Here is a 20,680-nt window from a genome sequence, read left to right on the forward strand (position 1 = left end):
CAGTGGTGGCTGCACCCAGAGCAGGCAGGCAGAGCCTGCCACAAGCTCTGCTTGTCAGTGGCTGGACTGACGTGCCCCCACAAGGCCAATTTTATTTTGGCTGAACTAACAGCTTCACTTGAAAAAAAAGAAATCATTAAAGAGCTGCTTGTTCTCAAAGGAAGCGATGGGTTCCTGATTTGCAAGGCTGCCCAAGGCAATGACAAATTAAAACTAAGGTTAACATAAGGTTAAAACTCTTACCTCCCAGATAATTCAATTCCTGAAAGGGGATCTGATAGAACCAATTCCAGTCACATTTTTTTTCAATGGAAGAGAAGGTGCGTTCGCTTGAGTCTCCTTAATGAACGTTGTCAGAAGAGTCGGCTGGGTCAGTGTTCAGAACACAGATCATCTCCCTGAGAGCTCTTAAATGCTCTCTGCTCCCTTGGAGCTATTAAATACTGATTATTAATATGTGTGTTTAATCTTCGTTTACATCCGAGGCTCCCAAAGCCCTGCAGAGATGTTTCTCTTCGCGGTGTGTTGGAGCTGGCTGGGGTTACCCTCCTCCCCAGCCTGCCATTCTGGGGGTTGTCCTGCTCAGGCAGGACCTGAAAGGCAGCAGATAGATGTGATGTGCTGGGGAGAACTGGGCACGGAGGCAAAACAAGCAGTGGGAGGGCACAGGGGTGGGAATGGAGGCCAGGTCTTGTGCTGAACACACCAGTCTGGTCACAGAGCGCCCACCTCGTGTCCTCCAGGTCTGGCTGAGCCTGCTGAGAGCTCACACCGATTCCCCCCATAACCTCCTGGTGCTTTACTGTACCTGCAAAACCTCCTGCATCTTCAGTAAACTCAGATCTAGTTGCTGGTCTAGATGTGGGCAAGAGGTTTTTAGTTCAAGTAGCCATCTTCTCTTTGATGTTTCTTCAGCAGCTTGCTAATTAATACTGACACTTTTTTTTTCTCCTCTTGATCCCATCTCTCCACCACAGTCAGTTGGGCTCATAATGGTTTCACCTCCCAGGCTCAGCTCTGAGCTGCATTTTAGAAACTGCTGAGCCTGTAATTCGTACAGGCTCCAAAAACACAAGATCCTTTCACTGCTTGCTGATGTTCACTTTCTTTATTTTGCCTTTTTTTTTTGTTTTTTCCCCCAAGTTGAATCTGATGCTCAGACAGTGAGCTCTCTCCAGCTGCCAAGATGGTAATAAACGTCTGTCTCCCACAGTTCAAGCCAAGAATTCACTGCAACAAGGTAAAATATAACACGTGGTGTTTTAGGGAGCTGGAGGGGTGGAGGGGTTAGGTGGCAATGGCATGCTGGACTGGTTTGGGCTGGGAGGGTAAGGGCTCGTTCATGGCTCATCTGTGGTGGTGATTAGCAGTGTTTCTGGAAAGACTGATTGGGGGCTGGATTTCCTGAGAAAGCAGAGGTGATTCACAGCAAACTCTGAGGTCATTTTGTGTGGTCTGGCTGGTTCAGAGAGGGATTTTGACATGGGAGGCTGTGTGTGTCCACCAGCAAGAGAAGTGCTGAGGACAGATGCAGTCCCAGTGTAAAGGTAAGGTGTGGGCTCTTTAGTCTGCAGGGCTGAGAGCAGTTTTGCCAATTATTAATGTCCAGATAATTTTCTGGTGATGTGGGAGGGTTGTGATTTGGGTGGTTTTGCTCACAGCTTTCTCTTCCAAGCTCGCCAGTCTCCTGTCAGTTCCCAGCAGGGAGGTTTTCTGAACTGATGTTGGGAATCTGGGCTCCTGGATCCCTTTCCCCTCATGTGCTTTGGTCTTGACAGAGCCCCTGATATCTCAGGACAAAGAGAACCTGTGTCTGGGGTGCTGGGGATCTGCAGCTCAAGTGGAGATGAAGTGGAGCTGAAGGCTCAGCACTTTGAGTAATTTTTGAGTATTGAGAGATTTCCCAGAAGTTATTCCTGAGAGTTTAGGGTTCTCCTGCCTATGGTTAATCTCTGCTGGGACACCATACAGCCTCATGTGACTGCTCTGATGTGGCACATGCTAAGAACTGCAGGGGAAAAGCCCCAATTTTGCAGGATCTCATGGTGAGGCAACATGAGGTGCTTCCAGGTACGTGTGCTCTGATCGCCAGGTCTTTTCCCTGCAGTATTACAGCTTTCCCTTTGCCCAGTAGGATACCCAGCTCTTAACAAGATTCACTTAAATTACTGTACAAGCAGTTACATTGTTGCTCAGCATCATCAGTACAGCTTAGACACTAATTGGGGTTTGATCCAAGGCCATTTTTAATTGTACAAGCAGTGACCCTCCGTGGGGGTGGCGTGCTGGGAGACCCAGCTGTGCTGCTGAGCTTTGGTGCAGTTCTTGGGTGCAGAGTGACCCTGTTCAGCAGAAGGAGTAAATACATCTTCCTTGCTGCCATCTGTCCATTCAGCAAGTGCTGCAGAACTTCTAAGCCCCAGGGACAGCGTGGTGGGACTGGGGCTGGTCTGCCTCAGCGTGGGGACCTGCGGTGGTGTCTCAGCTGCGCGTGAAACTGCAGTCTTGGTGATCTCTTACAAGCCTGTGCACATGCTTGTGAAATTAGTTTCCTTTTATTTTCTTGCTTCAAATTAAATCCAGTTTTTGTCCTGAAACACAGATTTCTGCTGATGGTTACGAAGTGGAGAATCTGATCTCTGAAGACCTCGCCAGGAGAAACCGCGGCTTCCGCAGCGAGTACTTCATCAAACCTCCGGTCCACGTCACCATCTCTTTCCCCTTCAACATTGAGCTCTGCAGGATTAATATCGACATCTCATCAGGAGGGTACCAAACCTTCTCTGGGCTCGAAGTTTACACCTCTACCTCATGCAATAAGACCTCCTGGCAGAACCCTGAAGGTCAGTTCCCAGGTCTGGCCGGTCAGACCGTGTCAGACAAAGACACTTTCACGCTTGTGGGAAAAGCAGTCTTAAAAAATCAAAGCAAAGTGACTTTTGGCCACAGAGGCTTCAAGCCGAGGCCTCCCTTCCATCAGATGGAAAATGTCTTCTCCTACCCTGGTTCAGCATCTCAAGACCTCTGGAACAAAGGGCCTGCCTCGCTGAGCAATGTGTCGCACTTGAAAATCTGCATCACCCACGTGGCTGGGGGAGGTTTGCCTTGCATTAAGAGGCTGGAGGTGTGGGGACAGCCTGCCAAATCCTGTCCTCAGGAGGTGATTGAGGGAGTCTTTCAGGTGGCCTCACAGTTCTTCGCCCAGGATGTCAGCAGCCTCAAGCCAGAGCTCTGGACGCCGATGGAGAGCGACTGCGTGCCCTTCAGCACCAACGACAGCGAGCAGCAGACCCTCCGCAAGCTGGTGGACGTGGTCCAAGACATCCCTGAAGAATTCCTGGACCCCATCACTCTGGAGATCATGACTTTCCCCATGCTCCTGCCCTCTGGGAAGGTGATCGACCAGACCACCTTGGAAAAATGCAACCGGAGCGAGGCGTCTTGGGGCAGGGTACCCAGCGATCCTTTCACTGGAGTGGCCTTCAGCCAGCACTCGCAGCCCCTACCTCACCCTACCCTCAAGGCCAGGATAGACCACTTCCTCTTACAGCACAGCATCCCTGGCACCAACCTGCTTGGGAGGGCTCATGCCTCTGAAATGCTCGTCCCTTCTTCCATAACAATGTCTTCTCTGAAAAGGAAAATGGACTGTATGGATCAGAGCTCTGTGCAGACACCCTATTTTTCTTCTACAAACTTACTTGTCACGTCTACCTCAGAGAACAGTGCTAAAAAAATGAGAACTGACAGTGACTCACACTTGATCCAAATGGACTGTTCCACAGGTACCGTGGCTCCCTAAGTCACTTGTGGTTCTTGGGTGTCTTGGCAGCCCGGGGCTGGGTTTGCAAGTCAGTACAGAATATCTTCTCACCTCTAGAAGGTTTCCAGGCCAATGTATTTCGCTGTTGATAGGTGGTGTGGAAGTCAGGTCATTGCCTCATTCACCTCCCCACAGCATGGCCTGCCATCCTGGGTGGTGGTTGTGCCCATCCTGTTTCACTTCTCATCTCTAGCCTTCATCGTGTTACCTGTGCAGTCTCTTCACAGAGTCACAAGGTTGGAAAAGACCTTTAAAAGATCAAGTCCAACCATTCCCATCCTAAGCTAAACCATATCCCTAAGTACCTCATCTACCCTTTTTTAAACACACCCAGGGGAAGTGACTCAGCCCCTCCCTGGGCAGCCTGTTCCAGGCCCTGACAACAGTTTCAATGAAAGATTTGTCTCTAATATCTAATCTGCCCCTGCCCTGGCCCAGCTTCTTGCCATTTCCCCTTGTCCCATCTCCTGTCCCCTGGCTGAAGAGACCATCGCCCACCTCTCTACACCCTCCCTTCAGGTAGTTGTAGGTGGTGATAAGGTCTCCCCTCAGCCTCCTCTTCTCCAGGCTGAACACCCCCAGCTCCCTCAGCCCCTCCTCATAGGATTTGCCCTCCAGCCCCTTCCCCAGCCTGGTTGCCCTTCTCTGGACTCGCTCCAGGACCTCAATGACCTTCTTATGGTGAGGGGCCCAGAACTGCACACAGCACTCGAGGTGCAGCCTCACCAATGCCAAGTACAGGGGCACAATCACTCCTCAGACCTACTGGCCACACTATTTATGACACAAGCCAGGATGTCATTGGCCTTCCTGGCTGCCTGGGCACACTGCTGATGGTTACTGCTGGCTCATATTCATCCTGCAGTCACCCAACACCCCCAGGTCCTTCTCTGCCTGACAGCTCTCCAGCCAGTCTCCCCCAGCCTGTAGTGTTGCATGGGGTTGTTCTGTCCCATGTGCAGCACTCTGCACTTGGCCCTGTTAAACTTCATCCCATTGGTCCAGTCTGTTCAGATCCCTCTGAAGAGCCTCCCTACCCTCAGGCAGATCAACACTTCCAGCCTAGTGTCATCTACAAACTTACTGAGGGAACATTCAGTCCCTTCATCCAGGTCATTGATGAAGATGTTGAACAGGACTGAGCCCTGGGGAATGCCGCTTGTGACCGGCCTCCAGCTGGATTTTGTTCCAGTTACCACCACCCTTTGGGCCCGTCCATCCAGGCAGTTCCACAGCCTTCCCATTTGCTCAGCTCACTGTGCTTCCCTTTCAGCCTGTATTTCCTTCCCCCTCCCTGCTCTCAAGCCACTGTCTGTGCAGAGACACCGTTTTCCTCACAGCATAACAGTTTCTGTACCCTGGGTGATCCATTATCCCAGCACCCAACATGTTCTTGCATCAGGGAAAGAAATGTCCAGTGCTGATGGCACAGGGAGTCCTGGCTGGTGAGGATCCTGCCACGAGCAGTGAGCTGGGGAGGAAAGCAGGAACGGGGCACTAATCCTGCTCCTGGATTTCCCTGGCCAGGTGCTGCCAGCCTGCCCCATGGGTGCAGCTGGTTCCCTGCACAGGCTGTGTCCCCCCTGGCAGGGCAGTGTTTGCTGTGGGTGGAGGCTGAGTTTTGGGAGCCTGTTGCTGCACAGCCTCTGGTCCACGCTGATCCTGGTGCAGCAGCACAAGGGCTTGGAATAGATCACAGCAAGGGAAGCACAGGCAGTGCTGCCTTTGGACAAGGGGGAGAGGACAGCACATGGCTTGCAGCTCATTGAAGCAAAAAACCCAGGGTTTGCAGCTCATTAAAGCAAAAAAACAGAGGTTTGCAGCTAATTAAAGCAAAAAACAAGTTTGAGGCATTGGACAGGGGATGTAGCTTGTGCCTAAAGGGTGAGGAAATGGGCACTGGTTGCCATTTAACCTTACTTTTATCAGCCATCTGGTAGCAGTGCCACTGGGTGTAAGCTCCAGGAGGCAAAAAAGCAGTCCAGACCTGCAGCCCTGAGATAAATTCTCTGGAAAGCTGAGTGCCTTCATCCACCTCAGTCCCCAGCTGTGGCTTTGGATCTCCTGTGTGCAGGGGGCAGCAGTGTGGGGTACTCTCCTTAGGTCCAGCAGCATTCAGCTGCTGTGGTGGGCAGGACTAGTGAGGAGGAGGTGACAACTCTTTAGAAACCAGAGGTGATCTGTGGTTTAAATACCAAAAAGATCCACACTTCTCTCCCCAAAAATCTGTTTGCTCTTTGTGGTTCATTCTCAAGTGACTGGTACCTTCAGACTCCAGTCTGTGGCTCACAGGGAATTGCTCCTCTTAGCTGCACACTACATCTCTGGTGTGAACCCACATCTGTTTTGGCACACTTGCCTTCCCCCTCGCTGGCACAGGGGGGGACGTGTTGGCGCTGCTGGCAGCACAGCTGTTGGGTGGCTGTAACTCTGCTGCAGGCAGCAGCGCTTCTGTCTTCTCTCTGCTGTCATCAAGCTGAGTTACTGCTTTAGGTGGCAATCCTGCTGGAGGAGGAAGGTAAAGTTAAGCTGGGATCTCTGATTTAGAGGAGCTTGAAGGGAGCAGCAGTGTGTTGGGAGTGGTTTGGTCTGAGTAGGACTCTGTAAGCACACAGGTGTCTTCTGGCCACGTAAGGGCCGTCTCTCTAGGCAGGTAAGTTGTGTTTTCTCATGTTCTTCAAACTTAGGTGGCCCAGAGCTTCTGATTGTTGTCACTGCCTGCTGGTACCTGTGACACCCTTCATCTTTCTCCCCAGTTGCCCAAAAATGTCTTGAGGAAAAAGCTCAGGTGGTTGTTTGACTTTAAATGAGTTCTTTAAAGACTTGGTTGGAAATGCTTGATGCTTGCTGATACCAGCAAGAGCAGGGAGAAGTCAGACTGCAGATTTCTGCTCTCATCTCTCAGTCTAGAGCTTGTTCCATGGTTTAGGAAGAACTGGCAGTTATTTTTCCTGCAGAGGTGTGTAACAGCTCCCACTGGGGATGTGCCCCAGCCCCCTCCCCAGGAGCAGGGGCTGCCCTGAGGGTCCTGGAGCTCCCGAGGCAGCCGTGCCCATACATAAATAAAAGCACAGTGCTCAGCCCAGGGAGCTGCAGCCTTGATTGCTGCAGGACATGTGCAGCACTGATTCAGAGGTCTTCCTTTGGGAGATGGAGTTAACAGGATGAGTGATGCAGACACCGTTCCCTTAACTCATAGTCTTAATTAGTGCCTTTGGTACCACACAGGACAGAACTGCAGGGAAGGGTCCAGCGCTGTACCTCTCGCTTTACCCTGTGACTCAGAACTGGGGCAGAGAGAATAAAGACTACCCCAGATTTTGTTAGTGATTTAAATGTTCCTGGTTAGCTGCACAAAGCAAGCCTGGGGGCACTGGGCTGGGACCCTCAGTGGAGCTGCCCACGGTTTCGGAGAGGGGTGACTGGGTAGTTTTCCTTTTGGCCTTGTCCAGGTGTGCAGATACAAGACAGTGCCTGAGTGTTGGCACTGGGGCATGACCTGATTGTTGGAAAGTAATCCATAGGACTTGTCATCCTTAGGACCCAAAGGAGATGGGGCACTACATCCCCATCTTGGCACCTTGCTGGTGGAAAGAGAACTCTGGAGGAAGCGAGTGGCTGAGCTGAAACCCCAAGTGTTGTCCCTTCAGCAGAGGCAAAGCAGCCTTTCTGGTGTGTGTTGGCTTTCTCCTGGCCTCTGCTTCTTGGGCTTGTGCTTTTCTTTGCAGATCTGGTGTCTCACGAGCAAAAACTGGCAGAGAGTTTGGACACTGCCTTGGACTCGGCGCTCAGCTCGATGCCCTCGTTCACAGCCAAGCTGATGAAAAGCCAGCAGCAGGCGCAGAGCGAGGGAGGCTGCAGCAGTTCGTGGAGCTCAGGCACCCTCCTCGGTAAGCAGCAAGTGTCTCTGATTCACCTTGGGGAGTGAGAGAGGAGAGAACCCGGACTGGGTTAACAGGGAGGGATTGTGCTGCCATTCAGCGTCTTTCTGTGCATCTTTGGACCACAAAATATTACATGTGCCATATAGCAATACAATACCATCTCCCAGCAGGCTTTAGTTAACAATTCCCAACTCCTGCTTCTTTATCTCAGCAGCTTTAATGGGTTACTCTCTCAGCAAGGCCAGTTAGACCTTGCTGACCCACAGAAAGTGAGGGATAGTGTCCATGTCTGTGGTCAGGGCAGGCTCCAGCACCAGTCCCATGACTTGCCTGCTGCAGCTTGTCCGTGCTGCCTGGGGACGATCCTGGGTGTGCAGCCTGGCCTGCCCTGGGTTAGTTCAGGCTGAGAGCTCACCCCTTGTCGAGGCTTTGGCTGTTGCCAGCAGAGCTCTGTGATTCAGGCTGAGCAGCTTGAAATGCTGCCTGTTAGTTGCAAAAGCCAAAGGGGGCAGTGACCATGGGGATGGGGAATGAGTCTGGTGCAGAGAGAAGGCTTGAGCCAGCACCTCCCTGCCCTCGGAGGGGCAGCTGCGGAGGTGTGAACCTTGCAAACACCAGGAACAAATGATAGTGTCACAGGCTGCCTGGCCAAGTCTGCCCACAATCCCATTGGGTTTGAATATATACAGACCAAGCTGTTGAGGCCTTGGGGTTTTCATCACACCTGCTAGCTAGAATGCCAGTCCAGCTGTGTATGGGCTCCCTGGATGATTTCTTTGGGGTACACAAGGGAAGCACTGAACCTTCACCCATCTCCCCACAAGCTGATGCCCTAACTGCTGGCTTGCTCCTCGTCACCTGAGTGGGGACCTGATGGCTCATGGCAGAGGAGGGGGTTCAGTGGGACCGAGCAGCTGTGAGAAAGGGCTGGTGCTGTGCAGCTCCCAGTGCCTGTCTGTCTCTGAACAGCTCTCGCTGCTGCGCAGCAGCATTAAAGCTATTAAGCTTTTTCCTGTCCCCTTTGAAATTGCTGCTGTTTAGAGTTGAGTGAGCAGCCCTTGATAGGTAGCGTGTGCCAGGAATGCAAAGTGATACCTACAGCCCTTCGCTGGGGAATGGGTGATTTTAATTCATTGGGAGAGCGGAAGGGAGGCTGATTTAGTCTCAATAAAAGTGAAAAGCCCTTTACAGTCATCTGTCCTCAATCCAAAGCCCGATGGTGCAAACGCTGACGTGATCCGACCCCCTCTGAGCACAGCCTGCCCCGAAACCCAGACTGTTCCCTGAGCTGTGAGCACCCCTGGCTCTGCTCTACATCCACAGAGCCCTCAGGGCCCTCAGCTTGTAGGCAGGATTGGGCATGTAAGGGGTGGCACGGCATAGACTTGTCACACACAGCCCCACACACAACTGAGGCACTTCTCCCATCACCTTTGCAGAGCAGGGCAGGAGCAGCCAGAGCCAAGGATGCGCTTCCTGCGGCAAAGCCTTCTCCTCTTACTTCAAAACGGAGCCCGTTTACCAGCTCCCCTGCGGCCACCTCATGTGTCGCCCGTGCCTGGCCGAGAGGCAGAAGTCCCTCTCCTCGGTCCTGTGCGGGAGCTGTAAGCGGTCGGCCGCCACGCACGACGTCAGGAGGGTTCACTTCTGAGCCCTGCGGCCGCCGGAGCCCACCGGGAGGACGAGAACAAGGAGCCGCTGCCCTTCCCTCGTGGCTGTATCCACCCGTAGGAGGACGGAGGCCTTTGGAAAGAGCTTGGAGTGGCGGAGAGGACTTGGTCTTCTTGTGCTTACAGAGTAGCGGGGAGGGGATGGGGGGGGGTTAGGTCATCGCGCCGGAGCAAAGCGATCTGAGGATAACAAAAGCCATAGCTTCTTTACTGAGGAATCACGTATTTACACAGACCTGATTTCCACCCGTCGCGCCCGCCCTCTCCCTGCCATCCTGTGGTTTAGCATAGGTGCCTTTTGGACCGTGAGTTTAGCTTCCCTGCGAGTTAAAACCATGTTAACGTATCTTGACGAGCAGCCGTTCGGTCGCGGACCAGGCGAAGGTGTTGTGACTGACAACGTGCAAGCTACCTGACTCCTCCCCTGCCCCTTGCCTCGCTCCCCTTCTCCCCACCGAGCCCTGGCTGTGCCACAGGGCTGCACCGTTTGTGCTGGACTCCAGCAAGTTGTGAAGAGAGGCCGTGGTGGTGAACGCCTGAGTGACCGGCAGCGATCTCATCCTGCTCCTGAGAACTCCTGTAGAAACAAAGCCATGGCGTCACACCAAACGTCGCTCTGGGTTTCTGTCGTGTGACTGGACCAGCTCCTGTCTGGCTGATAGACATTTAAGCCTTAATAAAATTATGGTTAAAGTCGGGTGTTCTTTCTGACTCCTAATTGGTCTCGTTGTGCATCTTAATGATTCCGTGGGGCGAATCTCTGTGCAGAGAACTGAGTAATGAATGGGCTGTGAAAAGCTAAGGAAGCCTCAGACCCCGGTGCATCGGGGGGGTGGGCTATCACAGGAGCCACGTGGACCGCCCCAGGGCTGAGACTCCGCTACCTTCAACCCAAAGAGGACATCTGCTCTTCCAAGAGCTGCTCAGAAAAAAGCCAGAAGGAAAAAAATCACCCGGATATGTTCTGTCCTGGCTGTGCCGTGGGTAAGGTGGCAGCGGAGGGTTTCATCGCCGCTGTAACCCCCTGCTGTCAGCACTTAATTGGCAATTTCTCACCGCAGAGCAGACGCTGCTGTTAGATGCTGGTTTCTCTGGGGGTAACGAGCCTCCAGCTGACTCAACTCACCTCTGCACACAGCACCTTTATCCTCATAAAAGGCACCTGCTTGCGGAGCATCCCGTCGTGTTGGTGGCGTCTGGTCACGGGGAGCGGCTGAGCCCATCCCGTCCTGCGTCAGTGGGAGTTCGTAACCCATCGTCATCCCTACCAAAAATAGGCAGCTCTCCCCCCCCCCCCCCCCCCCCATCTTCAAATAATAAATGGTTACAAAGTAGGGAAAAGAATCCTAAAAACCTCACAATTCAGAGGCAGGGGAAGAAATAAAAAATCCTCTTAAGTCTGTGGTGGGGTTGTGCTCACAGTGAACCATCCCGGTGTCATTCAGCACTCGCACCTCCTCCACCCCCCATCGCCAGGGAAGGATCACTGCCAGAGGAGCCCCTGTCTGCACAGCCATGTCCTCCTTACCTGGGACTAATGAAGGCCACTCACCTCTGACAAAACCCAAACCTGCTGGTGCTGCCAAGTGTCCCTCCTGCCCTAAGGTTTCTCTAGCCGTGGGTGGGGATGCGGCCGGGAGCCCTCTGGCTGGGGCTGGAGGCGAGTTCTCTCTCCAGGTTCCCTTCATTCTCCAGGGAGGCACAGGTAGCAGGGGTAGAGGGCAGATCCAGCCCCTCCTCAGGGGAGGGCTCACCCCACCGTAGGTCAGGTTTCTCAGAGCCTTTATCCACCCTATTTCTCCTCTTCCTTAACCCTCTCAGACCATTTGGCAGCAAGTTTCAATCCCTGCCTCCCACCTTGATGATGGAGAGAGAAAAGATGAAGTGCCCTCTGCACCCACCTCAGTGCTTAGGGAAGCAGCTTGTTAGCCCTGCTGGGCTTGGGTCCTCCTGATGGCTCCCCAGCAAACCAAACCTTGGGCAGCAGAGATCCTGCTGCACCCCAAGGAGATGGATTTGGTGTTGGGGCACTCAGGTGGCCAGGATGTACAATAACAGAATCATGGTGTGGTTTGGATGGGAAGGGACCTCAGACCTCCTGCCATGCTAACTAGCCCAGGGTGCCCAATACTCCATCCAGCCTGGATTTGAACCCTGCCAGGGATACAGTGGCAGCCACAGCTGCTCTGGGCAGCCTGTGCCAGGGGCTCCCCACCCTCCCTGGGAAGGATTTCTGCCTCCCATCTCCTCTCCATCTGCCTTCCTGCCTCCTGTCCTCCATCCTCCCTCCCTGCCCTTGTCACCAGCCCCTCTCCAGCTTTCCTGGAGCCCCCTGAGGGACTGGAAGGGGCTCGAAGTGCTCACTGGACCCTTTTCTTCTCCAAGCTGAACCACCCCAACTCTCCTAGCCTACCTCCAGAGCAGAGATGCTCCAGTCTTCTTGAGCATCTTCATGGCCTCCCCTGGATTCACTCCAACAGCTCCATGTCCTTCTTGTCCTTGGGATCCCCTGAGCAGGACACAGCATTGCAGGGGGTCTCCCCAGAGCAGAGTAGGGGGGCAGAATCCCCTCCCTCAACCTGCTGGTCACACTGCTTTAGAGGCAGCCCAGGACACAGCTGGCTTTCAGGACTGCCAGCATGGGTCATGCTCAGCTTTGTATCAATCAAGACCCCCAAGTCCTTCTCCCCACTTCCCGTGGGGTGTTGTGCCAGGGCCCACAGCAGTTCCCCTAAAGCTCAGGCACGGAGTGGGCAGATGGCACCATCAAATCTATTTCCCGGGGCTGAGCCTGTCTTCTCTTCGGGGGGTGGGGAAGAGCCTTTGATTGAAGGCCTGAGCAATTTCGTCTCTCGCTCGCCTTCAGACGCTTTGAGGAGGACAAATCCAGCCCTTGCTGGTCAGTGACCTCCCAATGTGACGTCTGCATCCCCGCGGGGTGGATTCGGACGCACGAGTGATAGCGCCAGCGCCCTGGCCAAGCGTGACGTTGGCTGCTCTTCCTTCTTGAAATGAGCATCAAAGCTATTTTCCATCATGTCATGGAAGCAGAGGAGCCTCTTTAGCCATGACACGAAAAAAGAAGGCGCCGTGCTCACAGCCTGGAGGTGCAGGAACCCCCTCAGCCCCCAGCCATTAACCCCCATCAAGCTGTGAGTTCATGGCGACCGGCTGACAGGCCGGTGACAGGCTGGCACTCTGCTAAGTGCCACCCCAAAGGTATTGTGAGGGGCAATATCCCCCCCCCCAGAGCTAGAAGGGAGTCACTCCCTGGGCCAGCCTGACCTGCTTCCCAGCCCCAGAGTGTGTGAGCTCCTCAGGAACTTCCCCCTTCTCTGCCGCTTCCCCCTCCAGCCTGGCAAAGGCAGGAAAATGCACCAATCACTGAAAAATCCCGTTTTCCATGGGGAACCTGATGTCCCCGGTGTTACTCGGGTTAAACTTGGTTGCTGTGACTCCCTCCCTGGGCAGTGCGGGCTGCAGCACAGCACCACGGCCTTCAAAGCCTCGGTGTAGGCCCCAACAGTACCGGAGCTGCCTCCATGGATGAGGGACGGGGCTGGGGGAGGGAATGCTGCTTCTGTATACATAACTCCCTACAGTGACAGTGCTGGGATCCTACATGTATGGCTGGAGGGTGTCTCACACACAAACCCACGTGGGAAGGGCGCAGGGCACGGCCGGACACCCCGCTGCCCGACTGCCGGGTTATTCAGAGCCATGGGGAAGGCAGCAAAGCCCCGTGGCTGAGCCTCTCCGGCAGCCCCCAGCCCCTTTGCTGATATCACAGGGCGCTGGGGCAGCGGGAGCAGGAAGGCTGGGGTGGGGGGGAGGGGTGTATGGGGTTTTTGGGGCTGCTGCCCACTCCCCAAGGCCTTTGGGGCTTTCCTGCACGAGCCGAGGCGGGCTGGGTGATGGAGAGCAGGCAGCTAACGGTGCCCATTAATGCTGCGGCGCCTGCAGCGCCCGCCTTGCATGTCGTTAGGCGATCAGCCCTAACGAAGGGGGCTCCTCTGGGGCCCCAGGAAGAGCCTGGGGGAGAGCAGGGACGTGGTGGAGCAAATCCGGTGCTGGGGACGCAGAGAAGGGACCCCCATGGCTGGCACTGGGGGAGTTGGAGCACGGATTTGAGTAGCCCCAAAGCATCGAGCAGGAGCTGGGGTTGGGGGGGAGTTGGGAGGGCAGCAGCACCCCTGACTACCAGTGAGCATCACAGGCACTCCCAGCTGGGTCTGCCAGCTCCATAAAACCCCATCATCCAAAGTGACCCCAATATTTTGGGCTGCCCAGAGAGGGGGTGGGTGCCCCGTCCCTGGAGGTGTTCAAGGCCAGGTTGGATGGGGCCCTGGGCAGCCTTGTGTAGCTCCAGGCCTGAAGGTTGGTGTCCCTGCCTGTGGCAGGGGGGTTGGAGCTCTATGATCCTTGGGGTCCCTTCCAACCCAGACCATTCTATGATTCTATGATTCTATGATTTTCATTCACCCCCCAACCTCCCCCTTTTAATGTTTCCTACACATTCCTCGCCTTTCCCAGCCTCCTCCTCCTCCTCCTCCCCTCCCTGATTCCCATAAGTGATTCTGTGTTGCGGCTGCGGAGCCTCTGCAACTTGGAAAAAAACATTTTATTAACCTTCCTTGACTTTAAAGAGCATAATTACATTTTAATCTCATATTCCTGCGTTATCATTCCAGACACAGAGTCATTTGAATGCAGATCGTTCCCAGCTAATGTAATTTTACGATACAGTAATGAAGAGACAGAGTATGAGCGTGTAACACCCAATTTAGAGCTGACATTTGGGTTTCTTTTAAAGAAAAGTTTTCCCAGCCGAGGGCTCTTGCGTCCTCCCAGGTCCTGAAACGCAAGTGGGTTCCGGCTCCCGCTGCGAGGGGCTGGGTTTGGATGGGGAAACGTGGCCGGTGCTAATAATACTGGTCATTAAAGCTGCTCACGGCTGCCCCATGTGGGTGATTCAGCGTCTGGGGTGGTGAGCAGGGGGCAAATTTGGGAACTCACCGCTTCCTTTGTCTTCCTTTGTTTCAGGGGCTGCTGTTACCCTTCATCCCTTTTGGGGGGGGGCAAATCACACTTGTTTTACCCATCAAAAAAAGCCCCCCCTAAAAACAGGGCTGTAACCCCCTGGTTTATGCATCCCTCCAAAACCCCAGGTATCAAGCTGGGACCCCCAAGAATCACAAGCATCCCCCCAAAACCCCAGGGATCAAGCTGGCACCCCCAAGAATCACAAGCATCCCCCCAAAATGGACGCTTGATGCATCCCCCCAAAACCCCAGGGATCAAGCTGGGACCCCCAAGAATCACAAGCATCCCCCCAAAATGGACGCTTGATGCATCCCTCCAAAACCCCAGGGATCAAGCTGGGACCCCCAAGAATCACAAGCATCCCCCCCAAAATGGACGCTTGATGCATCCCTCCAAAACCCCAGGGATCAAGCTGGGACCCCCAAGAATCACAAGCATCCCCCCAAAATGGACACTTGCCCTTCCCCCTGCGTGCCGCAGTTCTCTCCCCGGGTGGTGAAGGGATGCTCTGGGCTTCATCCCCATCCAACGTCCCCTACAAAGCCCAGCACGATGCTCACTTTGATTTTCAAAGCATTTTGGTTTTGCCAGGGTGGATCCAGTGGGACCACGGTTTCCTTTAGGGTGCTTGAGCAGAGCAGCAGCCCCTTCCCCACCCAGGGTACCACTGTCCCCCTCGCTCCACTGGGGCTGAGCCAGTCCAGGTCACTGACCCACCAGGAAAGGGCTGCTGATGAGGGTGGGGACCAGCCATGTTCCAGACACCCCAAGTGACCCCCAGGCTGATTGTTTTCTGGTTCTCTGTGTCTATTCATAGAACCCCAGAACAGTTTGGGTGGGGAGGGAGCTCAAAGGGAGGAACACCCTCCACTAGCCCAGGGTGCCCAAAGCCCCATCCAGCCTGGATTTGAACCTTGCCAGGGATCCAGGGGCAGCCACAGCTGCTTTGGGCAGCCTGTGCCAGGGCCTCCCCACCCTCCCTGGGAAGGATTTCTGCCCCACATCTCCTCTGCATCTGCCCTCCTGGAGCTGAAGGCCATTCCCCTTGTCCTGTCCCTCCCTGCCCTTATCACCAGCCCCTCTCCAGCTTTCCTGGAGCCCCTGAGGGACTGGAAGGGGCTCTGAGGTCTCCCTTCTCTGCTTCAATTCTCCATCTTTGCTGTTGATCGAGTTCAGGGGGGACTGAAGGGTAGGAAACCACCCCAGAGGCTGGGCCATGGCTGGTGACAACACCCCCATTGCCCACCCCATCCCTCCCAACGCTCCCAAATGAGCCCCTCCTAATCACCACGAGCCTGCACCAATGCTTTGGGGGGAGTAGCAGACGGTCATTAGGCAACTGGTTCCCCTCTGCATATAAAGTTCATGTCACAGAGATCCCCCTTGGCACTGCTGGAAAGGGACTCTGGGACTGGCAGGAGCAGTTGTGGCTGGACTATGCAGGGAGGGATGTTTGCTGCCCTTTACCTGTGACAGCCCATTGGTGACACGAGTGTGCTAGGGCTCAGAGCAGGTGGGACCTGCTGGGTGCCAGCAGGAGTGTGGATGCCAGTCCTAAAGGTGCTTTATCTCTCTCTCTCCCTCTCACTGCTAGCACCTCTGGGTTCCTGGTGAGAAAGAGGTGGATGAAGTGGGGGAGCTGTGGGTGCAATGGCAGGTCCCTTTGGGCCTGGGCTGTGGCAGGGTCCTGCTCCACACCCCAGTGCTCTAAGGTCAAGCTCTGCAGCCCAGCAGCAGCTCAGTTTAGGAGTGTTCTTTGTGCCCCCCAGTGTTCTCCCTGTGCTGCTGCTGCTCAGGGTAGCCGTGGCTCAGCTAAGGGCCCCCCACAAGTGAGAGGGACCCTCCACACCCCACAGAGCTGCTACCTCCCCCCGAGAGCCCCATCCCACACCCCACTGAGCCCCCATCCCACTCCATACCTGTCTGTGTGGACCAGGGCCCGCTTGCTGCCCCGGGGGCAGTTCTGGATGTAGCAGGTGGAGAGGACACGGCGAGGAGGCCCTGCAGATTCCCTCCAGCACCCCTCCCAGACCAGCACCCTTCCAAAACCAGCACCCCTCCCAGACCTTCTTCCCAAACCAACGACCATCTCTGGACCATCTTCGGACTGACCAGGCCCACACCCCCCCCAGCACCCCTCCCCATGCACAGGAGTGCCCCTCAGAGCAGATGTGGCTCTGGGAGGGGGGAATTCACCAGCTCTGAGCGCTGCCACCGGCGCTCCTGCACTGAATCACCCAAATTACAGAGTCACTTGGAAGCGATTTGGGAAGGGAAAAAAAAGAAAGAAAGACAGGGGAAAAAACACCCAACAACAACAAAAAAGAGGGGAAAAAAAAAAAACCCCAACACCAAAACAACCCAGCCCTCTTCTTCTTCCTCCTCCTTTTCCTCCTCCCCTGGGAAGGGGGTGAGAGCAGCATAAATAGCGGCTGGCGCAGCACGGGGCCAGATGCAACGCGAGCGGCAGGGCAGCCGGCTTCCCCTGGCACAGCTGCAGGCACCCTCCACCATGGCAGAGCCTTCGCTGCCCCTCTCCTTCCTCTGCCTCCTCGCCCTGTCCTCTGCCTGCTACATCCAGAACTGTCCCCGGGGCGGCAAGCGGGCCCTGGTCGACACAGCCCTCCGACAGGTACGGAGCGGGATGGGGGCTCGGGGGGGGAGTGGGATGTGGGGCTCTTGGAGGGAGGTAGCAGCTCTGTGGGGTGTGGAGGGTCCTCATCACCTGTGGGGGCCCTTGGCTGTGCCATGGCTTCCCCAGCAGCACAGTGCACCCCGTTATTTTGGGAGGGCTGGGGGATATGCCGAAGGGCAAGTGGTGGGGTGGTGGTGGGAGGGAGGAGTGACCCCCCCCCAAAGCGATGCTGTCACCTCAAAGAGGGGACTGGGCTCGGCCACAGCCAAGCATCCCAATGGGGGCATAGGGCACCCCATAGAGCAGAAGTGGGGAGGATACAGGGCAGCAGAACCCTGCCAAAGCAGGACCAATGTGACAGCACGATGCCACCCTGCAGGAGATGGGGACAAGCCGGGTGTCCCCATGCCAGCATGTCCCCCCCGGGGGGGTGAGGGTGGCAGGGAGAGGCTGCTTTCAACTACAAGAGGGGAGTGGGGGGGTCAAGCAGGGTGTACCCCTCCATTATTGGGAGGTATGAGGGACTCAGGATGCTCCTTCCCCCAGTGCATGCCCTGCGGCCCCGGGAACAGAGGCAACTGCTTCGGCCCCGGCATCTGCTGCGGCGCCGAGCTGGGCTGTTACCTGGGCACGGCGGAGACGCGGCGCTGCGCCGAGGAAGACTACCTGCCTTCACCCTGCCAGGCCGGCGGGCAGCCCTGCGGCTCCGGGGGCCGCTGCGCCGCCCCCGGCATCTGCTGCACCGCCGGTAACCTGCTGGGGGGGCTGGGGAGAGGAGTTTGGGGGGGTCTTGGGATGTCTTGGGCAATGGGATGGGGTCAGTCCGCCAGTTAGACGCCTCACCTCCCAAAGGGGAAACTGAGGCACGGGGTGGCGGCGGTGGCGTTGTCCCCATTTGGGGGTAATTTGGGGATCGTGAGACTCAGAGTAGATGTCAGGGGGACAGTGTTGATGCTGAGGGTGGTGAAACCCTGGCACAGGTTGCCCAGAGCGCTGGCAGATGCTCCTTCCCTGGAAACATTCAGGGTCAGGCTGGATGGGGCTCTGAGCATCCTGATGTAGTTAAAGGTGTCCCTGCTCACTGCTGGGGGTTGCACTAGATGGCCTTCAAAGGTCCCTTCCTGTGACCTTCCTGTCACCCCAAGATAAGGATGAGGCTCAGTGCTCCTTCCTGAGCCACCACCACGAGCTATTCCCCAGCCAGGCAGACACAACGTCCCCTGTTGTGCCTCAAAAGCCCACCCAGCCCCACACCCTGGCTGACAGGAGGGACAAGGCTGGAGCACGAGCTGTGAGGCAGCCCCCAGCTGCCACCAACCCCTTCCCCCCCCAAAAATAAACCACTGGTGGTCCTAAATAACCCGTCCTGACGTGCTGCTTCCCGTTGCAGAGACCTGTGCGATGGATGCCGGCTGCTTGGACGAGGGCGGAGATGGGGCTCAGGAGGGGGCAGAGAAGAACCTGACAGTGCTGGATGGCTCGGCTGGAGATCTGCTCCTCAAGCTGATGCACTTGGCAAACCGACAGCAGCAGCAGGGCAAGCATCCCCCCCTCTGAGGCACCCCCCCCCCCACACACACACTGTCACCAATCCCCCCACCCCAGCCTTGTAAATATGAGACCCAATAAAAGTCCTTGTGCACTGTGGTGGCTGTGTCTGGGGTGCTGGGGGACAGTCATGGGGAGCTCTAGGGGATCCATCCAGGGCTTTGGGATGGTAGGGTGGGGGGATTGGAGGTTAGTGGGTCTTCACACCCCCCACCCCTGCTCCACAAATCCCCATCCAGCCCCATGTGGTTTGGCTCCCACCTGCAGTGGGTGTGCTGGGTGCAGGATTTGGCCCCATCCTTACAGCACTAAGGGCAAGCAGCTCAGTCAGTGCTGGCCTTTGGGATCTGGCCACTGAGACCCACCCCAGAAGCCCCACAACACCCCCAGCCCCAGAAGGCTGGGGTTGGCTGGGATGTGCCACCATCGTGTTACCTCTTGGCCAAGACCCCTCCTTGGGGCAGTTTTGGGGCTCTGTTGCCTTCGGGAACCAGCAGGACAGTTGGTTTCAATGGAATCTACTAAAAATGATAAAAAGGAAGGAAAGGCACCCAGAAAAGCCCCCAGCATGGAAAGGTTTGTGCTCCCAGCTTCGTAACCCTCCCCTCCCCGGGGCTGGTCTCATCTTTCCCCACCATTGCTCACTAAACTGGTCCCCAGCAGACAGGAAGGATGAGCCCTCCAGTCACATCACTGCCTCCCCCCTGAATCTGGGGTACCGTTCCCTCAACCCTTTTCCCTACCCCACTCCCCAGGTCTCTTACCCTGGCAGGATCCCCACTCCAGGTCTCTCCGGGCTGGGATCTGGCAGAGGTGAAGGGGACAGCTCACCCTTTATAATGTCCCCAAGGGAGAGGGAGGTGGCACCTCGGGGGAGGTGGAGCTCCCTGACAGGGGCGGGAGGCATCCTGCCCCCACTGAGGGTGTCCAGGATTAACCCAGCACCAGGTCCCCTCAGGGAGCATCTTATCCCAGCCCTGGAGAGGTGGGGAACCCACAATCACCCCAAAATCACTAGGGAAGTGGCAGTGCCCATGGGGATGGGTGACCCCGAGCTGGCTGCCTGTGGGATGAAGAAATGGGGGTGTTCAGCTCAGCACTGGCACTCAGCCTGTGCTGGGGTGCAGGGTACAAACCCCAACATCTCCTGCAGCGCTGGGGGACAGGCTGATGGGAGCCTCAGCATCAGGGTGTCAAGGCCCCCAAAACCCCACAGCACTGGTAACAGGATGGGTTTGGCATGTTTTTCTCCCCAAGACACATCCCAACCCTGCCTGTGGGGGTCTGGGCACCCCCAGACCACCCGTAGGGGTTCCCAGTGTTTCCCCCCCACTCCCTGTGCCACAGCGGGACAGCAGCTGGTGCTGAGCTGCCAGGACATCACAGTGCTGCCACTCAGCCCCCCCTTCCCAAACCATTAGCATGGACCCAGCGCCTGCCTGTCCCCAGGGACCAGGACTCAGCAGCCCCCCAACCCCAGGTGGGTGACAAGGACCCTGCTGCCCCCCCCGCCCGCCGTGCTAAGTGGCGGATTTAAAGCAGACTGGAGGGAATGAGGAGAGGTCACGGCCCCCGGGCACCGGGCTGCCCAATTCCCAATTAAGCAGATGCAGGGAGGGATCAGGGTAATGGGCTCGACAGATGTAAGGTCTGTCTGCAGCAGAGGAATTTATTCAAGCCAGGAAGCTCTTAATTGCGTTAACGAAGGCGAGGGGTGTGGGTGAGCGAAGCACCGTGTGATGGCTCCAACCCCTGGTGCCGCTTCTCAGAGCATCCTTCACCTGCTGACGACATCCAGGGCATCATGCTCAAGCCCCAGGGCAGCTCTGGGGCAGAGGCAATGGGGCAATGTGTGTTTTCAGGCTTTGGTGTCTTCAGGCCACCCAAAGAGATGGAAGCAGCAGGGACAGGCTTGGTGTCACTGCCATCGCTGAGCAGGACAAGCACAGTGCTGAGCTTCTCCCCAAAGACCAGGCAGAGAGGGGTGGAAAGGACCAACATGTATTTCCCACCCCAGATGCCGCTGGAGGAGATCATGGGTTTGGTTTCCCCCCCACCAGAAGGGATTTAAAGCCCA

General features: G+C 56.0%; 2 protein-coding genes across 2 annotated transcripts; both read left to right on the top strand.

The window, feature by feature from the left end:
- Positions 1-1,186: 1,186 nt before the first annotated feature.
- Positions 1,187-10,088, top strand: UBOX5 (U-box domain containing 5; the record flags this gene model as incomplete). The annotated part of the gene is made up of 4 exons (XM_084262966.1): positions 1,187-1,240; positions 2,603-3,785; positions 7,552-7,713; positions 9,147-10,088. 4 exons carry the CDS (start codon positions 1,187-1,189, stop codon positions 9,356-9,358), a joined length of 1,611 nt encoding a protein of 536 aa, XP_084119092.1. The 3' UTR covers positions 9,359-10,088.
- Positions 10,089-16,917: 6,829 nt separating this feature from the next.
- Positions 16,918-18,612, top strand: LOC311191492 (vasotocin-neurophysin VT; the record flags this gene model as incomplete). The annotated part of the gene is made up of 3 exons (XM_084263676.1): positions 16,918-17,052; positions 17,602-17,803; positions 18,446-18,612. Exons 1-3 carry the CDS (start codon positions 16,933-16,935, stop codon positions 18,610-18,612), a joined length of 489 nt encoding a protein of 162 aa, XP_084119802.1. The 5' UTR covers positions 16,918-16,932.
- Positions 18,613-20,680: the final 2,068 nt, after the last annotated feature.

This window comes from Gallinula chloropus, assembly GCF_964237585.1.
Source record: "Gallinula chloropus genome assembly, chromosome: 4".
NCBI classification, from domain to species: domain Eukaryota; kingdom Metazoa; phylum Chordata; class Aves; order Gruiformes; family Rallidae; genus Gallinula; species Gallinula chloropus.